Raw genomic sequence first — 18,574 nt, forward strand, 5'->3', positions numbered from 1 at the left:
GATCTCCAGTCTCCTATACTGCCACTCTGTTGTGTTTGCAAAAATTATGCCTATTGACATACACTTTTAATAAGACAATAAATAGCTTTATTTGTTTTCCTAGTAAGTCAAGCTAAAATATATGCAGATCTAATTGAATTCCTCAGCTTTATTTCAAAAGAACAGATGGATAGGACAAACTTGAAAGCATTTTCTAGTAAGAAAAGGCCTTTTTTTTTTTTTAGGCAGCAGAAGGCAATGCCTGACAGAAGGCAAACAGCAGTAACATCCTAAACGTTTAGTTAGTGTGTGAGATGCCATGTATAGGAGGAAGGGGAATCCCCTGAAGGAGGCCTTATTAGTAAAGAAAGAAGGGATGTGGATGATAACTGCTTCTTATTTACTCGGTGCCTCCTCCCAAGATACTCGAAGGATATGAGACCTGGGAAGCAACATGGTGAATTGCTTACACAGTTGAGCTTTACTGAGCTGTTTTTGTAGTCTTTTTTCATTGAAGGACTGTCAGCCAGTTATCTCCTTGTGCTTTTGACCAGTACACTGCTGCTGAGAAAAGGGGTGGTTATGGTGTTTGTAACTCAGCTCTTTTTCTATTCCTCTTTTCTTTTTCCTATGACAGCTTAAAGCAAGACACTTGAACATTTTTCCTTTGAAGTGGAATTTAAAAATTGCATAGTCTCATCTCCTCCTTGTTCGTGGTTGTTATTTTGGACTGCCAACAGGGGAGATAGTGGCAGCTCTGGCACGGCTCAGGGGCCGATTTGCCTTCATGCCAGTAGACCAATCTCTGCCTTGACTGCAAGCAGCCCCTTCTGCCCTTTCTGCCAGGAATGAAAGGGAGTTCTTTGTGTGCTGCAAGATCTCCTCACCTCTGCTGGTTCTTTTGGGACAGACAAAAATGTTGTTCTTGTTTTTCTGTCTTTGTACAGTGTACTTTCTATGCCTTTACTACTTTTGACTCAGAGCTCTGTGTTCAAGCAAGGGCTGCTTCCACCAGGTCAGAGTACCCTGAGCAAAAACTTCTCTTAATTAAAATCGCTTGTAACTAACACATTATATCGATAGATGTGGGTAGAAACAAATGGGATTTATAAAGGAAAAAACAGTTCTTTCTTCCTAACTTGCATCAGCCCCTCACTTGTGCTAAACATGAAGTTAGCCAAGCTTTGGTGCAAGGTGCACCTTTCAGTAATAGAATCACTAGCCATCGTTTCTTTATACTTTGTCATAGTAATGGACCATCAATTTAGAGATATTTAATCTAATGTAGTTGGTTAGAAGGTGTTTTGAGTCTAAGAAGGCACTTGAACAAGCCAAGTTCATCAGTAAAGAGGTGCAGGGAGTGATTCGGCATCTTCTGCCAGTTGAGCAAAGACCTCTAGCTTAGTCAGATTTTGGTGCAAGTTAGGTGTCTGGAGGCTGTGGAGTATCCTTGGAGGGAAAGAAGTGACCGGGTTATGGTTTCTTTGTTGATAAGGCATGTAGTGCTACTGAAGGTCAAATGTGATGCCAAACAGTTTATTCTGAACCCTCATGAAAGGTTTAAATGAACCTATTTTATGTTGTGTTTGCAGTAGACTGAGTGAATATGTGTACTTTTCATTTTTGAGATGGGGGTGAATATGTTCCTAAGATGTTCCTATTTCAGTCTCTTTCTGGTGCAACACTCCATTCCCATCACTGTTTAGATATCATCTTTGACAGGTAGTAGATAAATGGAGGAAAAAAACAAGAGGGGAGAAAGGAGCAAGTAAGTGAGTATTTCAGTAGTAATGTCTTTTCTCCTTGTATCCAGGTACCAACAGAATAAGTCATGCAGTTCAAGGGGCACATGAAGGCGGAATATTTGCGCTGTGTATGCTACGAGATGGCACATTAGTATCAGGAGGTGGGAAAGACCGAAAGCTGATATCTTGGAATGGAAATTACCAAAAACTTCACAAAACTGAGGTGATATCACCTATCTTTAAATTGCTCTGCTACTCAAAATGAAATTTTAGCTGTCTTCTGAACAAAGGTTTTTAAATAATTTTTTTTGTCTTATGTGTATTCTTTGAGAAAGCAAGCCAATAATAAAATGTAATATCGTTTGAGTCATCAGGTCATTCCTGTGATAGCCTATTAATTAAAATAATATTTCCTTTTTAAGACCTAGGGTAACTGGTAAGCAAATTTCACTTTCTTACTTTTTCATATTATTTCTTCCTTTGTTTAATCATGTGAGGTAATTTTTTACTTCAGAGTGTTACAGTATTTTTTAAAAGAATTGCTAAAGTGAATTCAGTAGCTTTGTGGGAAGCTAAAAGATTAAAGCAGAATTTTTTGGGACAGAATTACATGACTGTTTACAAACTGAATGAAAGAGAACAATCAGCATAATACTCCAAGGAAGAGAATCACAGAATGTTAGAGATTGGAAGGGACCTCGAAAGATCATCTAGTCCAATCCCCCTGCCGGAGCAGGACACCTAGATCAGATCACACAGGAACGCATCCAGGCGGGCTTTGAATGTCTCCAGAGAAGGAGACTCCACAACCTCTCTGGGCAGCCTGTTCCAGTGCTCTGTCACCCTCACTGTAAAGAAGTTTTTCCTCATACTCAAGCGGAACCTCCTATGTTCCAGCTTGAACCCATTGCCCCTTGTCCTATCACTAGATGTCACAGAGAAGAGCCTGGCTCCATCCTCCTGACACTCACCCTTCACGTATTTATAAACATTAATTAGGTCACCCCTCAGTCTCCTCTTTTCCAGGCTAAAGAGACCTTTACTCTACTACATATTATTAAATGTTGCAAATATATATGCAACTGGAATGGCATGTCTGTTTTGGTAGTTCAGTTTTTAACACAGCACAAGGTACGTGCTTGTTTTTAACCGTGGCATCCTTCTTTTTCTCTTATTTGTTCATACAGTGGTGTTCGTTGTTATTTTAAATTTTACATATTCCCATGAACTTTATGTTGGATATTTGGAGAGTCTTTCAGAATCTAGGCCACAATTAAAGAAAAGTACATTGCAAGAGGGTACTAGGGATACAAAGCCTGACACTATCTCAGAGTAGAAATGCGTAGTCTGATATCACAGCTGCAATTAAATTATGATAGAGTTAAGACAGCATGAAGGAACCTTTTCTGTTTGTTGAAATGCTTGGTTTATCTGTACAAACAGAGTGTTCCGTAGATAAGGATCTTTTCTTGTAGTGTTATAAAGACATTTGCTGTGCTGATGTAAATTGTTAAGCTTTTGAAATCAGGCATATGTATTCATCTATTTAATTTCTTCTCTGTGCAACACTTACTAAAATGCATTTGCTAGGCCATAGGTCTTTAAAAATAGCAACACTTGATGAAATTGTCTGACTTGCCTATCTGTTTGTCTGTTGTGACCACAGATTCCAGAGCAGTTTGGTCCAATAAGAACAGTAGCAGAGGGAAAAGGGGACGTTGTGTTAATAGGAACCACTAGAAACTTCGTCCTACAGGGCACGCTATCAGGAGATTTTTTCCCAATTACGCAGGTAAGCTGTTGCCTTACAAGTACATTTCTAAGTGTGTAATAGCAGTAAAGGTATTCCTTTAAAGTTAAGTTTCATAAATATACATCTATTTGATTTGTTATTACACTACTTTTGGCAATAAATAAAATTATAAATTTGCATCTATCTAAACCAAAATTTAGTAATTTTTTAATATATGGTTTGGTCATTTTAATCCTGTTTAAACATGTTTAGTTTTGATGGTACTGTCCTTGTCAAGAAACGTTTCTGCTTGTGTAGGGTCACACTGATGAGCTTTGGGGACTTGCAGTCCATTCCTCTAAACCTCAGTTCTTCACTTGTGGACATGACAAACACATTACCCTCTGGGATGCTACCACTCATCGTCCTATCTGGAACAAGAATGTAGAGGTATAAATTTATTAAACACAAGTCTACTCCTGTTAAAGAACCTCTCAAGTAATTTGGGTTTTTCATAAGATTATTGATTAAAAATATCTTAAAGTATTAACCTGAGGGAAAAAAAAAAAAAAAAGAGTCCTAAAATGTCTTTCTGAAAATGGCCGTAAAACTCTCAAAACCAAGAATTTGAAATCCTCGGTTATAAGAATCTGTGTGCTGTATCATAGAGAAGTGTACAGTGCTGTTGACATTTATATTTTTTTACTAGGAAGAAAACCACAAATATGAAGCTAGGAAATATTTATCATTTAGAAGTAGTTTGGATCAGGATTACTACTACTACTACTGTCCTGAGCATGATAGTCAAAATTCATAAGGAAAAATTTTTTTGTGCCATTTTTGGACTTCTTCATTTATTTTCTGTAATTTATTACTATTTTTATACATCCTGTTCACAAATAAACAAAAGTTTTAGAATTTCACTTCCTATCTCTGGTATGAAACTTGGTGTTTAGGCACTGAAGGAATACTTAGTGGAGGTTCAGTTTTGTGCTGTGTTTAGGCACTCTGTTGTGCATCTGCAGACTCCTAATGGCGTTGTGGTAACGTGTGACCTTGATTCCCACATGCATCACTAGGAACTGATTTTTTTTTAGCATACATTTTTTGACACCTGATCACTTTTCTAAAGATTTACCCATTAAAAGACATTGGCTTATCTCCTAGAGTCAGCAGTGATGCTTTTATCTTTCTCTTCTGAGATGCCACTATCACATTTTTTCCAAACAGTCTTCTCTTTACATTTTTTCAGTAGGTGTGAGAATATGCTTTTTTGGCGATACATGTACTGATCACAATAAAGGAGTTACTTCTCAGTCTTTCTTATCCGCTCTCTGTATAGTAGAAGACTTGAAAAATTACTTCAGGAAAAAGGAAACAGCACCTGGTATAAATATATATCCAATACACAGGTTTGCAGATCAAATTGTAGCCAGTAACTTATAGGTGACCCTCATGTTGCTGACAGAAGTGCTTTCTGTGTCATATAGTAAATAATCCTGATTAATTTACATGAAGTTTTAAAAATCTTAATTATGCCACTCTTTTAATAAAAAGATTGTTCATTTTCAGGCCTACATTAACACTTTAAGTTAAAGCTGGTATTGATAAAACTTATTGAATACAATGCATCTGCACTAATTGTGTGCAGTGGCTTCAGGCTGAAGCAGTTCTAACAGAATATTGTTTGACAAACTGTCTTGCAGTATCCTGCTCTGGTTATGTGCGCTTGTTAAATCATGCTGGCTTGATGAATGTGGTAATTGGAAGTTATTTTGTCTAACCAAGGTCATATGTTCTAAGATCCATATTTTGGTTGACATATGAAGCTTCTAAATTAATTGGAGAGACCACATCACCAGTTACTGCTCCAGAGGTGGAGCCGTATTTTCACAGTTCAGTGCCTGGGTTATAGAGGCACTGTGCCTCTATAGATTGGTCTGTAGTATATGAACTTAAAAGATAATAAAAGTAGTTCTTTTAATGTAGATGGAAAAAGATGGAAATCAACAATACTAAGAGTTTGGCCTGAGAGGCAGGCAGATAATTGTATTTTCCTACCTCTTGATCATTTTAGGGTTTAAGATATCTTAATATGATTTGGATTTAAAAATAAGCTATCTCCCCTTCAGTCTTTAGGAATACTGTAGTTGAGCCTTACAGGAGGGGTCAAATCCAGAGACATACCAAAATATTAATGCGCTTGAAAATCTCTTGAGCTGCTACCAAGATGCCAAATGCAAGATAAAAGAAATACCAGCACACTTAGGCTACGGCCTTCAGAGATTAAATGTATTTTTAAAAATCAGTGATCAGTTATAAACCAAATTTTCCAGGGTCTGTCTTAGCAGACTCTCTTTAAAAAGATAAACCAGTGCTCTTTTTTGTTGTGAAATACAGCAATAGCAGTGTACAGTATTGTACTATATGGAATATGAACACATTCGATTGCAGCAATTCCTTCACATGCAATTCAGAGTGACTCAAACTGTGACGTGACTGGAAACTTTTACAGAGACCTTTCTGGTCACTTTCTTAGTTTTTTTGTGGAAACTTAATTTGATGATTTAGAAATGGTGCATGGCTGGTTTTGTGCGAGTCTTTTTTGTAAATATCCTGAAGTGGAAAGTAAAATATTTGGTACAATTTTTTTATGCTTTCCTAATAAATTTCCTTTTTGTCAAAAAGAAAAAAATCATCATGTAATTCAATTGCAGGTACTAATGTGATCCTTCACTCTGCTCAGTGTAAGGGTGTATGTTTTTGTATAGTTGCATACACTGTCAAAAAGGCTGGGAGAATAAAAAGTTAGTACTTCTGATACATTTTCATTACGGGAACGTTATACTGAGGAAGGCCTATAGTCATGAAGATAAGTGCATAATTTGGCACTTTGCTCTCTTGCAGTCTAGAGAAGAGAGCATTTAGAAGTTTGGGTTGATAGTGAAACATTAGTGGAGATAATTACAATATGGGGAACAGGACCAAATCTATTAACCAGATCAGCTGCTATCTCAGAAATAAAGCTACTTAAGTAATCATCAATTAAAAAAAGGAAATAATTTCCACTGTTTTATTCTTTGTGTCCTCTGAGAAACAGAACCGGAGTTAGCTGATTATGATGTACAGTGAATTTCAATTAATATTTAGCTGTGTTTTTGCAAATGTAGGGCACTCCCTAAGGAACTGTTGTTATTGAAATGTTTAAGAAACTGCTTGGTTTACCTTGATTCTTATGAAAAAGTTGATTGCAACAGCAGTAAGACTATTAAACTAGACTTAATTTTTTCCCCTCCAAGTACACACTGCTTCATTAAGACAAGATTTCTATTATCAGTCTTGACAATAATCTCCTTATTAGCCGATTGAAAAGTCTGAGACGGTTTCATAAATCAGCGGCTGATTATCTAGAGTAAATAAATCATTTCATGTTAACATATTTTCATCATAGAGATCTATGTAAAAGCTTTTTAATGTAGTTATGAGTACAAGTTACTAAGATTAAATTCAGTGTTTGAATATCTGGTTTATTCAAGATAATATTTTAGCATTTACTTTAAAATTATACTTAAAGAAATTAGCAAATTTTCTTTTCTGGACTACTGTAGTGGTTTAGAACACAGGTATAGAAATCCTGCATCTCACCAGTTCTCTGAAATTCCTGCAGAGTTAGTAACATATTTGAAATTAGTCACTTGTTTAAAATTAATGAGAATATCCCTTACACATAGCCTGTAGGGCTAGTAATTACAAATTGTTAAAAATGTGAACAGGTTTACTAAAATGGCTACAATGTGATACTGTTTTAGAATATAGAAAATCAAGGACATAAGCATTTCTGTGAGATATGTTGCTGGATTTTTTTTTTTTGACATTTTCAAATTCTTTTTGTCAGGCATCAGAAAAAATAAGCTATTTATTTTGTGAGTTTCTGATATGTTTAAATTGCAAGAAAAACACCACATTTCTTACCTGTCTCTATAATAATATACTATACAAAGTAAAATGTTTTAAAATTATATATCAAAATAAGAAACCAAATTTATGCCCTTTATCTCCCACTAAGCTGCAGCTGGCAGGAGCTGAAAAAGGTGCTGGTGTGTGCAGAAGTTAGGCTTTAACCCTGCATGCAAAGTGATACATACCTTTGTTGAATAAGGTACTTCCTTGTCCTTTAGACAGTAGGTAAACTGCAGCTTTGATATTTATTTCTTAGCTCAGCTCTAATTTAATAAGTTATTTTTATCTCTTGCTTGTTTGTGATTTGTTGAGAAGCTGCCTTTGCCAATGTTATTGTTATGAAATCACTTGCCAAGTTATTTTTAGATAGTGAAGAAAAGAAAACAGTGGCCTTGTATAGAGGGGAAAAAAATCTAATGGATAATATTTCAATCAGTTAAAAATGTTTGTGTTACCAAAAAAACACCAAAAAAAAACCACCAAACAAACAAATAAAAAAACCAAACAAAAAAAACCCAACCCAAAAAACAAGAGAGACTTACTCTGTTCCTGAGACAGATAATTGAACTGTGTTTTTGCTATAACTTGGACTGGTAAAGAAGTGTCCTTCTGTCTGAAACATTTTAGGATCCAGCACAGTCTTCAGGCTTTCATCCTTCAGCATCTGTTGTTGCAGTGGGGACGCTGACCGGCAGGTAAGATGCACAGAGCTACACCTTGGGCACCTTCGAACACTACAGGATTTTTCCAGCTCATGTCCAAGTTCATGTTCTTGTTCTGCAAATGTATGCATGACCTGTTCATCCCCTGCTGATTTCTATTGAATTTTAGAGTGACATTTATTTGTGTTGCCTTAGTACCTAGTCTTGGACGAGTACCGTGTGTTTGCTGAGTGTTCCATGAGCACAGAATGAAGGGATGGTTTCTGCCCTGGGAGGAAGCCTAGGTTAGCAGTGACAGCATACGTGAGAGGTGCTGTCACCATACCAGTGACCTAAATGTTAAAACTTTGTGTCCATCATGGCAAAGGAGAGCCTAAAGGAGGAGTCTGAAGTAATAAGTTAACTTTGCAGATGCATACAGAGATCTCTGTGGCCTGTAGGGCAATGTAGAGGAAATCGCATAGAAGAAGGTTGCTCATTCAAAAATTCAATGAGTGGTTTATTATCTCTAATGCAGTCACATCCAGAAGCTGTAACAAAATTTTGGCAAATGTCCCACTGTGCTACGTCTAGTGTAAAAATTGAATATTGAGAGACTTGTTCTGCCTGAAGAGTGTAAAGCATAAGCACAAGAGACAAAACCAGGGTGAAAAGTAGTATCTCCATCTCATAGGGCAGATTGAGCCCTTCATCACGTAGTGGGTCAACAGCAGACCCTGGGTTTAACTTTGGTCATCTGTCATAGCAGAGTGCCTTCACCGTAGCTTCATCCTCTTTTAATGTCACTTGAGGGCAGACTTTGCCGTTAGTACTGAAAACAGTTGCACTTAACTGAGAACATATAGAATGCTCACAGGTTATGAGCCAAGATCATTTAGGCTTGTATATCAAACCTAAGTAAATTATTTACTTTATTTACTAGATTTAGTTTATTTACTAAATAAAGTAAATCAAAAGAAGCAGCTTCGAGAGGCATCTTTGTCTTTCATAATTTGATGCAAGTATAGAAATGCAAATTTTATCTTTACCCTTTCTGTATGTTTCCACAAAGTAAATTTTTGTTCACTAAAATTAATTAATTAATTCAAATCAAGTAAAAAATTAATAATAAGCTTTAAAATAAATTAATAAATAAAGCTAATCCTTCTATCAAAAGAGAATGGTTCTGATTTGTGTTTGTGTTTTCCTTTGCTAAATGGTACAGTGTAAGCATCGATTTAAACATCAGCATAGCATAGAGAAGTACTAAAGAAGGGTCTTGATATGTAATGCTTACTTTATTCTAATGCCTGATGTACTAAAACAGACTAAGATCTGAAGATTAATATCAGGGTCAATGTCTCATAATTTTTCTGTTTAAAAATCATAGGAAATAAACTATCCTTCTGTTAAAGTAAAAATAAACCAAACCAGTAGCAGTTGCTGGTTTTTTTTCTGGTGGTATAAAACTTATGCTATTTTGACAGAAGAAAAGTTGGTCAAGATTACAGTAGATTTAACTTCCTTGTGGAATGATTTATTGGCCTCTTTCTGTATTTACAACAGGTGGTTTGTGTTTGACACAGAAACAAAAGACTTGGTCACTGTACACACAGATGGAAACGAACAGCTGTCTGTAATGCGTTACTCACCAGGTTTGAGAGCGTTTAGTTACTGGTTTTAAAAAAAGTGTTGAATTTTTTTAATAAAATTTGGGGTCAGTTTGTTTTAAAATAACTCCCCACTTGCCATATCAAAGTTGGAAATAAATATGCTGTGAAACTTTGCCAACACTGAATGGGTGGTGTCTTGAGCTCTAGTTTTCTTTTCCCTCCCTCCCTCTCCAACATGTTGAATATGATTTCACTGGGAAGAAAAAAAAACCAAAAAATATGATTTCACTGTGCAGGTTGTTGCACTCAGGGTAGCCCTAAATGGACTGTAGCTGCTTCCAGAAGTGTCATGTGTTTTGAACAGTAATATTTGCTGTACAAACTTGTTGTTTTGTAATCTTGAAACATGCATCAACATACAACTGAAAAAGCAAAAATAGATTTTTTTTTTTTCATTTTTCAGTATCAGAGCCTTTACGAACAGTTCCTCTTATCTGTGCCAAACTTTTCTAAATTACCCTAACTTCTTTCTTAAAGGAGTAATTACAGTTCACTTTTGTGTTTATAGATGGAAACTTCTTGGCAATAGGTTCCCATGACAACTGTATTTATATATATGGCGTAAGTGAAAATGGAAGAAAGTACACTAGAATTGGCAAATGTTCAGTAAGTAACCTTTTTTTCTCCTAGTTCAATATTAACAACTTAAGTATGTTTTGTAGCACTGTATTAATACTTTCACATTGAGAGATCGTGTTAGTGCCGTTAATACAGTATTTTTCTCTTTGTAGGGTCATTCCAGCTTCATTACTCATCTGGATTGGTCTGTTAATTCACAATATCTTGTGTCTAATTCAGGAGACTATGAAATCTTATACTGTGAGTAAGAATTATATTTAGTCCTTTTGTGCAAAGTACAGGCAGTCTAATACAGATTTAAAATGTAAATGAGACCATATAACTGCCAAGAGAGACCATATGTTTTAATTCATCCAATGCAATCAAAAATCTATATAATTTGAGAAGTAAAAACTTTATCATGCGGTTGTGTTTGTTTTTTTTTTTTTTTCCTTTTGTAGGGATCCCCTCTGCTTGTAAGCAAGTCGTAAGCGTCGAAACAACTAGAGATATAGAATGGGCCACTTACACCTGTACTTTAGGATTCCATGTTTTCGGTAAGTATCTTTTCTCTTACAAGTTCTTACCATTCTTTTCATTAACAAACACTTGGATTGCCAATTTTTTCTTATGAAACATGACTATTCATATTTCAGGGAAAAATACAGAACTTCTGTTATGCCATTTTAATTACAATCTGTCCTCTTATTTCAATCCAGAAAGACTCTGATTTAATATTCTTACTAGCTTCAAGTATAAATATTAAATTACAGCATAAGTGGGAGACGAGAAAAAAATCACATGCTGCCCTTTCTGTCACACTAGAGCTGCTTCTTGTCTCTTTAAATTTAAAGTACCAGTTCTATGGAATTATTGTTTATTTAGGCAGCTGCTGGCCCAAATCCTCTTACCAGAACCAGTTTCAATTGCACTAGTTACTGCAAACACAAAAGGGGTGACAGTATCTGTCATTAAGTGCTTACAATGTGTTTTGATACAACATGTAGCAATTAAATGAGGTGAAAGGAAAGCAAGAAGAAAGAAGAAAAACATAACAAAATAAGGATGGTTTGTTTCCATGGGACTTCTCTTCTGCCAGTTTTGAAGGAGCTGCTTTCCCCAGTGTATTCTGAAGCTTTGTATTTATTCCAGAACGTGTGTAGAACTAAACAAATAGTTTCAAAAGCTGAGTAGAAGAAGCTTCAAATTCTGAAGTCCTGAAGACAAAATAGGAAGCCATGGAAGAAGTTCAGAGAAAAGTCTGGTAAAGTGTAAGCAGTAAGCCAGGAAGATTTTCACCCATGTTTCGAGTAGAGTAGATGCAGTGATGTGTTTGAAAACAGCCAGAAAGGACATGTTTTTAGAGCCTAGAAGATGAGATGGCAGCAGCAACATGCTGGGAAGAAAATTCAAATTTTCTAGAATTTAACTGACAAGCAGTGCTTGAGTATCACTACAACATGCAGATTTAGTAAAAGGAGGAAGTCCTAGAAGACTGGCTGCATGTTAACTTAATATGTTTCTCATATGATGGATGAAGGCACTTATGGAACTGTTAGCATATTGCTGGGGCTTGAGTATAACTGACACAATGCTACAGAGCCACAAAGTCTTTGCTTTTAGCATCAAAGGTTCAGATATTCTGAAATGATGAATTCTTTAAGTGAGTTTTCCTTACTTTATAATTTGGATTAATGCAAAATATAGTGCTATTAGAATATGGGGCTGCTTGTGGTGCATAAAGAGTTGTAAGAGAGGGATGTTGCACCCAAGAGGGGTTTTTTCTCCCTTGCAGCAGATCAGCTTTTGGAGCAGGTCTGTGGAACAAAATGATCTACTGGGCCAGTGGGGAATGTGTGGAAACATCATATACATTTTCACACTTACAGTCCTCCATGCTGAACTCATCTATTATAACATAAAACAACAAGAATGAGGAATAAATAAAAGTAGTTGCTAGTTTTAATAATTATCACAATTATTATTTTAGTAAGGCAGTAGAGATTGTGAGGATGTTCATCAAAGGAATGGTATTTTAACGTAAAAGAATGTAATTTATTCAGAAAGGACATGTAATGGCAAAGTGGTGGAACTTTTTTGTGTACAGAATATGGTGCCTGAGGATTTGTAGCTATACAGTTCACTTCAGACTGGGAAGTTACAAAGATAATTCATAATAATTACAGATTAAAAAAAGAATATTAATGGTGGCAGATTTATATTGTTGCCCATTCTTCCAGAAAGATCAAATGAATGGATTTTTCTTTTTAGTAGGTAGCAGAATCAGTCAATTCACAGGAATTTCTGAGGATGTGAGATTTTAAATATACCAGTGTCTTTTAGGAAAGGAATTGCAAGTACACAGCAAGTTCTCAAAATTCTTCTGATAGAGGAAATAGATAAGCACCTAGGGAGAGTTCCTTCCAGATTTGATTCTGGGGAGTTGGAGAGAACCTACTGAGAATATGAATGCACCTGGTGTAGGAATGACTGTGAAATCAGGGTGCTGTGATACCTAGTATAGAAAGGAAAAAGAGCAATGAAATTAAAATAATGGACTTCAGGGAGGGAAACTGCAAAAATCCAAAGCTTTGTTAGGGAAGATCTGAAGTTGGAGAAGAGGTGAGATGTGGTAGTTCCTTACATGGTAGGAAGGGCACAAACCCTGCCAGCCAAGGGGAGAGACAGGAATGGCAGCAGGACACAAGTTTGGTTAAACTGTTGTTGACCTCTCCTACAAGGAAGAGGAATGCAGAAGGTAGAAACTGTTGGAGGAGCAAGGAGACACAAACAAAGCCTAAACATAAATGCACACTTGTGACAAGTATAGAAATAAAAGAAGGGCTAATGACAATACTGGTCTGCTATGTAGGGAGGAGGGAGACATGACACTGCTAAGGCTGAAGTGTTAAAAAAAGTGACACTTTTTTTCTTTTTTCATATGTCTTTATTAGAAGAGGTACTACAATCTGATGGCTAACCGAGGTAGTGCCAGTAAAGAAAGGATAAGACCTCTGCTTTCAGTAGGGAAGGAGTAGATTACAAAATAGTTAGATATTTTCAAAGTATCTGAGTATGAGGAACCTTGTATCTCTAAAAACAATCAGTTAGCATAATCTCAAGACCGTTAGTGTTTATTTTCAGGACCTTACAGAGAAAAGTATTGGAAAAACGGAGAAGAATGAATGGAATATCTTTCGAATCATATATTTACCTTCAGAGCTCATATGGAGAGGATAAGTGCAAAGTTAGTGGCTAGAATAATAAATTGAAGAAGCTCATGAATTACCAGACTGGTTTTCAATTTATAATGTTGGAAGTCACTCTGCTATTCAGTACTTTGGGACCTCAGAGCAGCCAGTCTGAACAGTCTTTAAATGCTTGCTGACATTGTCCCACTGGACATGGAAGGAACAATCACATCATCAAGGACGTAAGGCATCTAGTATATTGATTTTTCAGTAGCTACTGGCTGACTGAAACTTGGGATACTTTCTCACTCTAGTAGAACCACATAAAAATCACAAACAGTGTGCAGAGCACTTGCAGAGCAACAGAACACAACGCAGGGAGGAAAATGAGCATTGATCTGGTGAACACCTGTCTTCAACCAGGGGAACAAACAGATTAGTCAGCCTGGAAATGTTTAGAGATGGTTCAACTACAAATCAACACCATGTAAAGAAGGGTGTTCAGTGGAGGATATTTGAGTGATGGAAACACATGGAAATGTGAAGGACTAAAGACCATAAAACCCTTAATGACCTGTACACTCTTGGAAGACCCATGTGCTGCTGGATACACAACTAAGGCATCAGTGCATATCACATGCCCAGTTTTGGAAAAGTTAGAATTTGTGGTGAAGGATGGGAACAGAAGAAATGTAAGATGCTGTGCAAAGCCTGGCAACACTACAAGCAAAGCAGAGCTGACACTGGTTGGGTTCAAAACTGACTAGAAGGCTGTACACTGAATATTATGTTTGTTTGAATATATTAATAGCCTGGATGATAAAACTGTGTATAATTTCTAGGTGGCATGAAGGTACAGGATTAGCAAATTGTCTTCAGAAATAGAATGGTATGAAAAAGGGAGGCAATTTGATAGTGACAAACAGGTTACACACTTGAACAGCAGAACCCAGTTGTGTGAATACAGAACGGAGGAGAGCAGGCAAGAGAGCAGATCTGCACAGAAAGATCAGATTGCTCCTGCATACAAACTGAACGTGAATCAACAGCATTATGTGATTGGGGAAAAGGCAGATGCATTAGTGGGATGTGTAATGAAAAGGATGCCATGCAAAATGTGAAGTAATTGTCCATTTATCAGTATCTGCTTCAGTCACAGCTGGAATAGCTGCTTCTGGTTTTTGCACGTTGGACCAACAGATAATGTGCTGACTAGCAAGAATAATTATCCATCTAAATATTGTTCTATGAGAAGAGATGTAATGAATTAATTTTAGAGAACAAGAGGAGAAAGAAAGCATGGCATCCATCTTCAAATAAGAAAAAGGAAACTGTCTCTTTTGCCATGTCTGCAGAGGATGGGGAAAAAAATGGACCAATTTTTCAGCAAAGGGGATTCAGTTCACATATTGGGAAAAACTAACAGTGAGGCACTGGAATAAATTTTGAAAGAGCACGGAGTCTTGAAGAAAAACCCTGATATGATCCTTTCCCCATTTCAAAATGGCAATCTTGTTTCTTAAACCATTTCCTTCAGGGGTTATCTCCAGTTTGTCATAAAGACTCCTGTCTCTTTCTTCTCAGCTGGCATTTGATGTTCGTGCAGCCTCCTTTTTGTCAAAGCAGTTATTTAAAACAGCTTTTCTGTGTCTCTTTATTCTGTGTATTCATAATTCCACGAGGAGCAATTACCATGTTTCTTCTTTGCACCTTTCTTTTCTTTCTTCCCTGACTTTTTAGTATACCTGATGTAGCAAAGAGGTGTTTCTACACAAGTCTGGAGAGTTAGTGGCAACCCACGAATCAGTACTTGTTGTAAACAAAATGGAACACAGATTTGTAATTCCATGTAAAGACGTGGAATCACTTCCTCTCCATGCTTTTGAATTGCTGTGCAATGATACAGAGATTGTATTTGGGAAGAATTACACGTGGATCGAAGACGAGCAGTTTCTACAGTGCAGGTCGGATGCCTGCTTTGGTGTTACCAGTAGTCCAGAGAAGGAGAAGCTGGGGTGTGCCTGCCCTGCCCACAGGTGTGGGCATCCTTCCAGGAGAGGGGAAGGCAAGCAGGGGGAGTAGCAGCTCATTCATCCTGACCCATAACAACCATGAAGGAAGCGCATGCACTCGTGTAGTAGGACTTCAGGGGGGACATTACAGAGGATGAGTGATGAAGGGACAGCCATTGAAAATCATAACACCTAGACAAGTTGGGGTTTTTGCCAAATCATAATGGCATAACTCTCAGTGGTCTCTGAAAGTTAGGTATCATTTATGTTGAGTAGGCAAGTATTCAGAGGCTTTAAAGATGTGGTCCATGGATTTGGTCCTTGCATTGATTAGCCTACAGTTTAATTTTAGAACACAATTTTGTGCAAGAAGAGCAAAGAGTACATGAGGAAGGAGGAGAATTACAGTAAAACAAAAGCATTTTAAAAATTTATAGTAGGTTCAGTTTCTTTTCAAGGGATCTTTTAATGACTGAATAACATTTTAAAATATATTTCTTGTGTCATAGGTTTTAGACTTTAGCAATATGAAGAAAGTAGTTTTTTAGACTACAGTAGTATGGAGAAAGTATGTTAGCTCATACATAGATAAGCAGAAGGGAAAATAAAAGCAGTAACTTATTTTTCTACAGAACCATATGAAAATACTTTTAGACTCAGACACATGGCCATAATTCAGCAGAATTCTTTTTTCTCAGAGTAAAAAGCACTTTGCTGACTAGAGGAAATAAAGTATTTGTTTATGTGCTTGATTTCCTATTGGGATCTGCTCTTTTGCTGGTACTGAAGTATGCATACTGAGTCAGCTGCAGTTATTTTAGTTTTATCTTTTCTTCTTTTTTTTTTTTTAAATAATCCTTTATTAATATTTTAACAAAAACTTAAGCTGTCACTTTTCTTTCCATTATAAAAACCTTTAATTAGTCCCTCTGTGTTACAGGTGTATGGCCTGAAGGTTCAGATGGAACAGATATCAACGCTGTCTGTCGATCACACGGGAGAAAACTGCTGTCAACAGGGGATGATTTTGGCAAAGTACATCTCTTCTCATATCCATGTTCACAGTTTAGGGTAAGGTATTTCCAAAACATTTACTCTTGTAACTTGCATAAGTGCATTAAATGTTGTTTTCATATTAAAAAAAAAGAATGGGACTATGCATATGCCTAAGGGATTTACTTAAGGTTGATTGAAACTACAATAAAATTTAAAATTTAATTTAATATTTAATTCAGTATTAAAATACTTTAATTAAATGATGCCTTGGTTTCATTGTTATATGAATGCTATGTTGTAATGTTATATGACAGTTTATATTCTCACTAATGGTGTTTTCTAGGCTCCAAGCCACGTGTACGGTGGACATAGTAGTCATGTAACTAATGTCGATTTTCTCTGTGAAGACACCCATCTCATCTCCACAGGTGGAAAAGATACAAGTATTATGCAGTGGCGAGTCATTTAGAAGAATCATCAGTGTGAACATACACAGTTGAGTCGACCATGCACAGAACTTATGTATAAACTGTATATTTAAAAATTAACAGTATGTTTGCAGTTTAGCCTGGTCACTGTGATTTTTGTTTAAAAAATTCTTACAAACCTCAGGAAAATTAAGCCCTGTGCTGGTTACCTTACTCAGTCTAGTGATTTTTTTTTCATTGTGTCACACCTTAAGAACGATCGTTTTCTCTTCTGTTGTACAATACACAATGCAGTACAAGTTGAATATGAGAAATGTGGCTTGACAGTTTGCAATACAGTGGTATCATCAGAACGTGACTATCTTAAATGTTTTCTATAAACACTGCTAAAACAGTCACAAAAATGCCTTTCAAAGACTGTATATATGTGCTTATTTGTTTCACTATCTATACTTTGTACTGTATATCTACTTATTTAGAAAGATCTATGACAATGTCAAGGTACCGAATTGTTTCTGATGGAGGATGATGAATAGATACAAAAAGTATAATCTGAGATGTAAGATGCAAAAAGTAGTGTTCTAGACCTGAAAATGTGAATGCTGGTAAATTTGCATTCTTTTGGGAATCACACACCTTGGGTATCACCCCTGAGGAATTGTGTTCGCTTTCCAGTGAATCAGCAGGTTACGCCCCAGTTTGACCTGAGTATCTCAGCAGGGTTTACAGATGTCTATGTGGTTCAGGTATTCCATATAAGTTTGAATTAAAATCTTTCTACTTGTATATGAACAATTTCTTTTTGAAAACAAAACAAAAAAGCTTGGCCACATCCCCATTATTGGTTGATATATTTAACTAATATGTATATTAATCAGCATGATGCTATATTGTACATGTATAAGATTTTAGCAGTTCATAACAATGGTAAGGCAATCTGGCTTTACTTTTTTTATGCTTATGGATATTGTATATTTGTATTTTAAGACCAAGTAGACCAAGTCTAAAGATATCTTTTTAAGTGTACCATGAACCTGCAGAGGGTAAAGGAAGTCTTGGAAGCCTACATGAGATATTAATGTGTAACTTCTGGCCCCTGTGTTTTGTGCATGGATGGATATTTATAGTATGAAATAAGATTGTGTTTTGCAATGAAGTAATAGTGGAGGTGGTATAAAATGGTTAAGAAGGCCTTATCAATGTTGATTGTGACACAAATTGAAATGTATTGTTTACTTTGAGGAATGTATCTGAAGAATTTTAAAAGAGAGGAGTTCTAAAGTGGACTCGAAAAAGGTAATAATAAAATTTTGCTTGTAATGGACAGTAAACATTAATTCTCTGAACTCTAAAGCACTGGTTGTTTAGAGTGATTTAAATGAAATGGAATCAATAAATTTTGAAACTTTTTTTTATTACATCTCCAACCTCCTACACAGAAAGTGCAGGACACCAATAAACATGTATTAAAGTGAATTTTCAATGCGTTCTTCCTGTTTGAAGTTGAAAATATCTTTGTTTCAAAGTGAAAGACTTCTTATAGAAGAGATAGGCTCTTAATGACACACATTTGTGATTTCTCAATTAGAGCTGCATTCAAAAATATTTGGGAGTAACATCTAGATTTTGGGGTACATGTTTTCATGTGTGAGGATGACT

At 36.2% G+C, this 18,574-nt stretch overlaps 1 protein-coding gene across 3 annotated transcripts in view; it reads left to right on the forward strand.

Moving 5' to 3' along the window:
• The window catches only part of EML1 (echinoderm microtubule associated protein like 1), a 54,426-nt gene extending 36,862 nt beyond the window's left edge, over positions 1-17,564 (forward strand). For all 3 annotated transcript variants that reach the window (XM_010082870.1, XM_010082871.1, XM_010082869.1), the window contains 10 exons: positions 1,793-1,947; positions 3,391-3,516; positions 3,775-3,906; positions 8,044-8,111; positions 9,624-9,712; positions 10,239-10,336; positions 10,462-10,549; positions 10,750-10,845; positions 16,432-16,562; positions 16,831-17,564. In XM_010082870.1, coding sequence (XP_010081172.1) covers positions 1,793-1,947; positions 3,391-3,516; positions 3,775-3,906; positions 8,044-8,111; positions 9,624-9,712; positions 10,239-10,336; positions 10,462-10,549; positions 10,750-10,845; positions 16,432-16,562; positions 16,831-16,956 — 1,109 coding nt within the window. In that variant the 3' untranslated portion in view covers positions 16,957-17,564. The remainder of the gene's footprint in view (positions 1-1,792; positions 1,948-3,390; positions 3,517-3,774; positions 3,907-8,043; positions 8,112-9,623; positions 9,713-10,238; positions 10,337-10,461; positions 10,550-10,749; positions 10,846-16,431; positions 16,563-16,830) is intronic.
• The last annotated feature ends 1,010 nt before the right edge of the window (positions 17,565-18,574 follow it).

Source organism: Pterocles gutturalis, unplaced genomic scaffold, assembly GCF_000699245.1.
Source record: "Pterocles gutturalis isolate BGI_N339 unplaced genomic scaffold, ASM69924v1 scaffold8200, whole genome shotgun sequence".
In the NCBI taxonomy this organism is placed as follows: domain Eukaryota; kingdom Metazoa; phylum Chordata; class Aves; order Pterocliformes; family Pteroclidae; genus Pterocles; species Pterocles gutturalis.